At 57.2% G+C, this 8,558-nt stretch overlaps 1 protein-coding gene across 3 annotated transcripts; it reads right to left on the reverse strand.

Annotated features, from left to right (window-relative positions):
• Positions 1-1,287: 1,287 nt before the first annotated feature.
• LOC137847131 (uncharacterized) lies at positions 1,288-8,223 on the reverse strand. Of its 3 annotated transcripts, none has more exons than XM_068665438.1 (10): positions 6,846-8,223; positions 6,281-6,342; positions 5,141-5,797; positions 4,188-4,756; positions 3,963-4,077; positions 3,029-3,155; positions 2,563-2,700; positions 2,110-2,252; positions 1,703-1,825; positions 1,288-1,419 (listed from the first exon to the last, which is right to left on the reverse strand). In XM_068665438.1, exons 1-3 carry the CDS (start codon positions 6,922-6,924, stop codon positions 5,525-5,527), a joined length of 414 nt encoding a protein of 137 aa, XP_068521539.1. In that variant the 5' UTR covers positions 6,925-8,223; the 3' UTR covers positions 1,288-1,419; positions 1,703-1,825; positions 2,110-2,252; positions 2,563-2,700; positions 3,029-3,155; positions 3,963-4,077; positions 4,188-4,756; positions 5,141-5,524. The 3 variants fall into 3 exon arrangements, with proteins under 3 accessions (XP_068521539.1, XP_068521537.1, XP_068521538.1); XM_068665436.1 differs by having other exon boundaries at positions 6,846-8,220; XM_068665437.1 differs by lacking the exons at positions 5,141-5,797; positions 6,281-6,342; positions 6,846-8,223 and having other exon boundaries at positions 4,188-4,851.
• Positions 8,224-8,558: the final 335 nt, after the last annotated feature.

The raw sequence follows: 8,558 nt of genomic DNA on the forward strand, positions 1-8,558 counted from the left end.
AGTTTGCAGTGGAATGGGCCCAGTTCATACTGGGAAGGATATGGGGGTCCCAGTTTGTACTGGGGTGGGCCCAATTCATACTGGGAAGGGGTTAAGGATTGCAGTTCATAATGGGAAGGGGCTGGGGGTCCCAGTTTGAGCTGGGAAGTGTAATACACAATAAATGTTTGTTCATTGTCTTTCGTATTATAAAAACAAGGAGCTCCGTTTGAGGAGCGGGAGTTGTGAAAGCTCCCTGCTGAGGTAAGGAGCTGGATAATGCTTGGCTAGACACTATGAAAATTCTTTTGCTTAATGTAACAAAAAAGAGAACCCCCTCCCCTTCTCTCCTTCTGCATCTCAGTTGCCTCTTTTGTTCAAAGACCCTGCTGCAAAGCTCATGTAACCATCTCCTGATCAGTTGCTAACCTAGCGTATCAACATCCTGCCTTCCTGTCTCACGCTGGGCCAACAAGACCAAATAAAAAAAGAAGTTGAACCACAACGCTGAGGAAGACTACGGCCTTCATCTTCACGACCACCAGAGGGACAGAGACGACCCCCTAGCAACAGTGCACGCAGTCGCAGAATATACCAGCATGTGCTGCGTAATCCCGGAATTACCAAGATATAAAAAGGGACCCTGGCGGGGGTGAGGTGCGCGCCGTTGGCGGAGCCGAGACTCCCCGGCCGCCCAGCGCTGTTTTGCTTGCTGTTGCTTACTCAATAAATTCCTTTCTATTATTAATGCAATGCTCTCTGAAAATTAATTAAGGGGGCAACTTATAACAGTGGGAAGGAGGTGTTCAGGTGAACCCACCTAGAGTTGGGATCTCCTGTGAGGTGCTGGAATGCCCTCGGAAGATGCCTGAGAGGGAAAAGGTAGTGCTTAGGTGTCCTGGGGAGTTGCTTGTCTACTCCAGCTCAATGCTCATGTGTCCTGCGGGAAGTATTTCTGATTTCAAGAGGTGCCTATATTCCCTGGGGAGATACTTGGGTGCCATGGAGGGTGCTTCAGGAAGATGCTTGTATTCCCAGGGGAGACTTTTACTTTCCCCAGGGACATGCTTGGCTTCTCCAGGGAGTTGCCAGAACGCTCCTTGGAAAAGACGGCTTGATCAGAGGACTTGTGCCGAGGTCCTGCTAGCAAGACTGGTGGTCTGGGGAGATTGCTGGGTGCTCCAGGGAGATGCCTGTGTGCTGCACGGAGAAGCCTGGGCATCCTTGGGATGTGCCTGTGTGCCTAATGGAGATGGTGGTGTGAATCAGGGCAGTGCTTTGCTACGGTGGATGAAGCGACACCAGCAGTCTGGCTGTGCTCTTTATTTTCCATTCAGGGGTGGAAAGCGGGAGAGCTTCCCAGCCCCTTTGCTCAGAGCTCCGCTGCTGCCTTCAGCATTCCCAGCACCTTCCCCTCCGTTGCGGTACCAGCATCTAGCGCTAGGGAGTCAGAAAAAAAAGAGGATGATCAGGTTGTGTACAGGCTGAACGCAGAGAAGTACTGCAGGCTTAGCTCGGGCCGTGCACGTAGGGGTCTGCTTCCCATGAAGCTTCAAGGTTGCCGTCAGCTGCGACAGATGCCTAGTGCCCAAGCTCATCAGCCTGGGGCTGAGGCAGGGGGAGCGGAGGGCCCCGGAATGCCCTCTCTGTCCCAGTGCTGCCCCCACGGGAAGGACGGGCCTCGCAGCAGCGGGAAGCACCATCCCTTTCTGGAGATACTTACCAGGGGAGCCGCTGCTGCTCTTGCCGCAGCCGCTTTTCCTCCGCAGCACTTGTGAACACCCTTTGTTGACTGCGATGCGGCTCCGACCTTTTCAAAACTTGCAGTGCTCGTGGGGAAAGGTGGCTGCAACACCAGGACAAAGGGATCCCTCAGCCTCTGCCAGACACCCCTTCTGCCTCTCCCCTCATCCAGACCCTGCACCCACGCGGTGCCACGTGCACCCACCCTTCCGCCCTGTGATGAGTTTTAGGCCTTGGCGGTAACCAAGGTCATGCCCGCTTTAGGAGAAAGCCAAGGGTGTCATAGGCAAGCCCAGGACTCAGGGACCGGGCTGCTGGACATCTCCTGACATCGCTCAGCAGCTACTCGAGTGCCCCAGCACGTGAACGCAGCCGGCACACACTTACTCAGGCTGGAGGCTCTCCGGCTTGGCTGCTGCTCTCCACTCCTCTTCTGGGGCAGGGATCTGAACCTTCCTCCACCTCCTCACGACCTCCTTGCTCCTGGGCTGGTCTGGGGGATGGGGAATCCAATCATATTGCCTGGTGACCTGATGCAAGGAGAAGACACTCTCATCAGACAGGACTGGACACACGGGTGCTGTTTCCCAGAGGACCCCTTGAAAGGACCCTGCAGCAGGACCTGGGAAGCAGGCGACTCGGCACTGCCGGCCCACGTCTGGCTGCTGCTTTGATCCCTCGCTTTCTGCTGACAGCCTCTCCCTCACCGGGAGGAGCAGGCAAAGCCCTGCCCTGCGCCCTGGTGCCCGGCCTGCTCCCACCACCCTGGGACCTGCCCCCCTCGGAGCCCTGGCGGGGAGGATCGCTGCTCTTCTCAGCGGTGTTTGTCACGGCCAGTACCTGAGGTGTCTCTCGGTCCTCCCCCTGAGACCAGGCTTCCCAAGCAGCCATTTCTGCCCGGGCTTGCTTTATTCGCTCTTGGTACAAGGGCCATGAGCTCTTTGTTTGGTCCCACTGCGAGGACAGGTTCCAGACCTCCTGGAGGAAAACAAACAAAAAACACAACAGCAGACAGGATTGGTCTCAGCTGTTGGACCAAAGACCTCTGCCATCAAAGACCCAGAAAGCCCTCATTCCTTTTCCATTGCCCCTGGTCCAAATGAAGCGGCTCATGGCAACACGGGAGGCAGCAAGAGGCAGGGAAGGTGTGCGGGACACCACCTTCCATCTCCCGAGGAAGAGAAGAAGGAGGCAACAAGTGTGAAAATGAACGCATCCCAAGGGTCCGGCTTGGGATCGCTCCACACAAAGAGGCTTTAGTACAGTCCCAAACCGCGTGGTCATTGCAGCAAGGCAGAGCAGGTACCTGCACCAATCTCTGAGAGGCTTCGGGAGTAGGGAGCGCAGTGCTGGTGGACTTGGCTTGAGGAGCTGGTTCCTGCCTGTCTGTCTTCTTTGTCCTGGGGGAGCTGCCTGGACACGGGGGGAGCACACTGCAAACAGACACCGGGAGGCTGCATGAGCCCAGGGGAATTCGGTCTCCAGTCCGCGCTCGCAAGCTGCGTCAGCCTCTGCAGCAGACGGCAGTTCCGCAGCGAATGGGTGTTGGACTGGCCGCGTTCGCTTCAGCAGACACGGAGAGAGCCAACCGCGAAGCAGTGGCACCAGCTGCCTTCAGGAAGGCTCGTGATGCCCGTATCCAGGCCCTTTGTGGTGGCAGAAGGAGAGGAGCAGTGTCTTGTGCAAGGACAGGATCCTAGAGACACCAATACGGCCCACCCAGGCTTATGGGTGGAAAGCAGATTATCGCTGGGGAGCCAGCAACATCGGAGAACACCATCAGGCAAGGAGGGCAGGCATGCCACCTCCCTCCCTCGGCACTCTCTTGTGCCTCCCATGAAGTCTGGGATATCGTTTGGAAAGAAACGTTTCCATCTGGTATCACAGCTCCTTAGGCTGGAAGAAGCTGCGGGGGAGCTGGAAGAAACCGCAGGGGACGTTTGCTCCCACAGACAAAAAGATGGACTCTTGCAATGTGGGGGGGCTCCTGAAGGGACAGGAGTTTCTGCAACAAGGCTCTGCATCCAGCTCCCCCAAGGATCAGGGCCCTGGTGGAAAATGAAGCTGGCGTGCCAGTCTCAGGCAAACGTGCTGCACGCTTGCCATCCGTGGAGAGAGCGGCCTCCTCCGGGACGGGTGTCAGGAGCCTTTCTGAGTCCCTGCGCCTGGGGGGTCCAAAGGGGACATCTCTCCTGTGTGGCTGCAAGTGGCTCCTTCCTCCTTTCCCCCAAGGGTCTCACCTGGTGGAAGGCTTCTTCTCCAGATCTTGCTGCCTCGTGCCTGGCTCCCAGCTTCTCACCGTGGGGAGGGAAAGCTTCCGCCTCTGCAGCAGCTTGCCAGGATGGCACAATGAAACTAGGAAAGGAGGAAGCTCTTCAGAGCAGCCGCATGGGCACTGCCTTTTAAGCTGGTTGCAGTCAGCCAGCATGGGGCAGGGACCACCCCCAGACAGCACGGACCCTTACCTCTTCTGATCCTGCACTCTCCTGCAGCTTGCTGCTGCGAGGTGAACGACCCTTTGGCCTCTGGCCTTGTCCTCACTGTCAGATGAAACCTGGCAAAGAAATGACACGGGCTTGAAGAAGGCTGGCCTCCTACCCGTTGCAGCTTGCTGGCAGTAATCCTCCTGGTGTTGCACGGGGCATGGCATCCCTTTTCCGTCACGTTCACGCATGGGGTTTGTTGTCAAGCTTCCCGCAACACCAGAAAAGGTAGCCTAAATTCCCCTCCACATGCAGGCAATTCTCTCTGAGGGGAATCGCGGCAGCACGGGCACAAGAAGCACAACTGCAATGCCCCTCCTCGCCAGGTGAAGACACTCGTAGCCGAAAGTCAGCATGAGTTAACCAGGACCCAGTCTCTTCAGGATTTAGCCCCGACTGGATGCTGAGCGTGGAGACCCGACCGCGCACGTTCCAAAGGAGGAGGTGGGAAGCCAAGGGCTGCGGAGGAAATGCACTCACCTTGGGAACATCTGGATTGCACGAGCGGTGGTCTCTCCACTCAAGGCAGTCGGGTGTGCCGGCCACAATCTCTGCAAAGAGACACAGACCTGCTGGAGGGTTTCTGAGGCACTTTTCTCAGGGCTCTCATTGACAGGAAGCAAACCTGTCTCCCAAGCCAAAAGAAAGCCTTCTCTCCAAAACCCTCCTCCAAAGCCTCTTCCATCCACCTTTGTTCTGCTCTGGAGGAGCATGGCAGAATATTGAGGCTGTACAGTAACGCTGCCAGCCTTTTGCAGCGGCCAGCATCCAGACGCTCAGAAGAGCTAATGGAGAAAGCAGCTAATGGGGCAGGCGTGGGGAAAGGCATCTGACTGGCCTGCCGTGTCCAGGCTGGCCAACAGCGGTCGCATTGATCACCCTTCCACAGGATTCCCAAAGAAATTGAAGTAGCCCTCAAAACATCACCAGCTTACACTGTGGAGCATTGCAATGAGGTCCTCAGCGCTCTCCAGACGTTTAATACAGTCCGGATAAAACTTCATGCATAGGAAATCATCTTCGCACGTCAAAACACCGATGTCCCTGAAGGCAAAGGGGACGTGCTCCTTGTTCTTCAGGAGGCAACAGTACAAGACGATGGTCTCTAGCACACACTCCTGCACCAGGTACAGTGGGAAGGAGGTGGCTTGCGCTAGCTGCAGGTAGTTCAGCTGCTCGACCTTGACGTCATCTGTAAGGAGAAGCAACATCCTCAGTGCCACAGCAAGCCCAAGTTGCTTGCAGCATTCCGAACAAGGGCCTAGAGGAAGGGTCGCTAAGAGAAACAGCTCCGGGGCCACGGGGTCTTCTGGGGGAACTCAAGCTCCACCCTGACCATTGGAGACAATCCTCTGCCTCTCCCAGGCCTTTCCAAAGAGCAGGGAGAACAAATCCTCCCGGACATGGGGCAGGAAGAGGGGGGCTGCTGCCTTCTCACCAGGGAGGATCTCAGGGGGACAGTACATGTCCTCCAGCCACCCCTCATCAATGTCCAGCTGGAAGAACGGTTTTCGAATCAGGAGCCGCTTTTGCTTGACGTGGAATTGCTCTTGGAGAACAGCAAAGGTCCCGAGTCCCGCAACCTGAATAGCCTGCACACAGAGAAGACAGAAAGGCTGAGGAGGGAGTTCTTGAGAGACGGGCAAAGGGATGACTGTCAGGGCAGGGGGACACTGCTCTGTGCCCTGCCTGCTCCTGAGGGACAATGGGGCAAGGTGGGGCACTTTGGAAAGCTTTGGAGAAGAGCCGCATCCTCCGTTTCTTTCATCACCCCCCTCCCAGGATTTGCCACCATCCCTTGGCTAGGGAAGAGCCCAGAGGTTTCCAGCACACGGCTTAGGCCTGGGACTGATTATCCTAGGCACGGACCCAGGATATTCCCCCATCTCTCTGCTCGCCCTCTCCACTCAGGCCGCAGGGAAGAGTGAAGCCCTAGGGTGTGCCAAACCCCTGAGAAGCAGAGCAGATCTGGCCTTGGTTTCTCTCCCAGCTGGCCAGCAAACTGCTCCGGGCACCCTGGGCAGCCTCAGTGCTTGGGTAGGGATTGCTCTGCAGGGCCCAGGACACCAGCCCACCTTATCCTGCTTCAGCGCTTCCAGAATTTGCTCGGATACAGCATCCCAGATAGCCTCAGTCTCTGGAAAGCAAGGAAAAGACAGGTCAGGCTCCAGGCCAGCCAGCTCACCACCTCTTGGCAAGCACCTCACCCAGGCGAGGACACATGCAGGCATACGCGAGCCCCCCAGAAAAACACCATGCGGGCATTCCTGGGACATTCCTGAGAGGCCTGTGGGAGCTGCAGGCCACACCAGTCTCTGGGACACCAGAGGTCTTTCCTCCCAGAGCCAGATCCCAAAGAGGCAGCAGCTCCCAGGGAAACCTGGCCCTGGATTGTCCCCATCACGAGGAGGCTGAGCCATGCCCAGAGGAGCCCTGGGGCTGAGGACAGCCCTAGCATCAGGACCCAGGAGTCCTGGCTGCCACATTGTCCCCTGAGCCCAGCGGGACCCTCAGGCAGGGCTCTTGCAGCAGCCACCTGCTCTGTCCAGCACCGCCACCACCCCCAGCCCAGGACCTGCAGCTTTGGACAGCTGACAGCCCCTGGGCCACCCCTTGCGAAGGGGCTCCTGACACCCTTACCTTTGGGGGAGAGATTCAGGAGCACTGGGAACTGGGAAACCATATCAGAGGCGATGGTCACCCTCCAGCAGCCCTCCATCTCGCTTGCTGCTGGCCCTCAGCTCAGGACAAGGGATGCCCGCCCTGGCTCCTCAACCACAGCTCCTCTGCAAGGTGCCCCTGCTCCTCCCTCCGCCCGTCAGCGAGGGTCGCCCAGTGCAAGCTTGCTGCCTGCTGACCCCACTCCTGGCCACAGAAGGACAGCGCTGGGGAGCACCCAAGCAGTGCCCAGCAGGGACCAGGCCTTGCAGGGAAGTGCCGGCACTGCCGCTGCACCAATGCTTATATCCTGCTGATGCAGGACATCCTTCTGTGACATCATCACGTGTCATAATAAGCCTTATGACGTCAGCAGCATGGAGACAGCACAGCTCAGGAGAGAGACGAGAGATTTCCCTTCTTGTCCTGAGAAACAGTCACCTCCCTTCTGCCCAGTTCATTCCTAGCGGTTCCTGGCCCATCCACCAGGAACATCTCCAAATTCTGACAAAGGCCACAGAATAAAGGAAGTAGAGCGCTGGAGAAGTCACTGCTGTGTTCCTCCCCATTTTCTAGGCAGTTTGCTAAAGTCTGTCTGCCAATACTCTCCAGGGCTGCAGGCCTCCCAGGGTCTATGAGTGAGTGGGCCTGTGCAGTGCTGGGTGTAGGGCTGGGCCCCAAAACCTCATCTCTTTCCCTGTGCTGAAAAGCAGCTGGACTATGACATGCATTTTGCAGGAGGATTGTCAAGACACGGGTTTTCCTGTTTGCAAGTCCCAGATCCTGGTGAACATCACCTAGGTCGGCCCATCTGGCAGCTGTGCACAGAAGCTGTCTCCAAGAACCCATAGAAACCTCGGGAATGTTTGCACCCTGCAGTGTCCCTTTTCTGTGACAGTCTGAGTGATTTAAGGCCCCCAGGGTGACATGGGGTCATTGAATTCATCTTAATCCAGTGGCTTCCACAAGACTGTCTGCTTCTTCAGCCTGACTGCAGGCATTTACCTCTGACCACACTGCCACCCTGACTGGATCTGCTCTGACCCTCACCCACAAGGGCTCCCCCACTCTGCTGCCCATCCCATAGACGAGCTCCATGCATCCAGACAGATCCTTCACATGGAGGGCAACCCCCTGTTGATCACCGCTGCCTGTCTCTTCTGAAGAATCTGCCCCCATCCAGCACAGCACCCCAAGCTGGGGGACCTGTCCCCCCACACCTCAGCAGCTCTTCCATCAATGTCCCAGCCCTGTGACAGCAGGCGGGGATCCAGCTCCTCCTGCCTGTGCCCCAGGCTGAGGGCATTGGGGCACATCTGGGCTGCAGCACCTCAGCTGTGGCACAAGGGCCAAACTCAGACTTGTCCCAGACCTTGTGCCAAGAGCCTGGGCATGAAGAGGCTTTCCTTCAGAGCAGAGATTTGCTGCCGTGGATGGTAGATGGGCACAAAAGGATGACTTAAGGGATCCCAAGAAGGGCAAGGCCTGGTGTTCCTGAGGCCAGAAGGAAACAGGCCTGGGCTGTGCCGCTCTGACAGCAGAGGGCCTTTGTGGTGTTGGTGCAGCCCTGAGGGCCAGTGCTGGAGCTGGGGCTGATCTTCAGGCAGGAGAAGGGGCTGCTGATTTCCCTTGATTTCCCCCATCTCCATTAATGATCCTGGAGCTGAGAAAAGGAGCTCACCTGCAGCTGCCCAT

The sequence above is a fragment of the Anas acuta genome, chromosome W (genome assembly GCF_963932015.1).
Source record: "Anas acuta chromosome W, bAnaAcu1.1, whole genome shotgun sequence".
NCBI classification, from domain to species: Eukaryota; Metazoa; Chordata; class Aves; order Anseriformes; family Anatidae; genus Anas; species Anas acuta.

Bases quoted from the DNA above. Each gene is read 5' to 3' on its own strand.
- LOC137847131 (XM_068665436.1), bottom strand. From the start codon at position 4,396: ATGCGTGAACGTGACGGAAAAGGGATGCCATGCCCCGTGCAACACCAG. The intron at 3,156-3,962 runs GTGAGACCCTTG...GTCTGTTTGCAG, and splicing joins GAGAAGAAGCCTTCCACCAG to TGTGCTCCCCCCGTGTCCAG. The intron at 2,701-3,028 runs GTACCTGCTCTG...GTTTTCCTCCAG, and splicing joins CCTCTCAGAGATTGGTGCAG to GAGGTCTGGAACCTGTCCTC.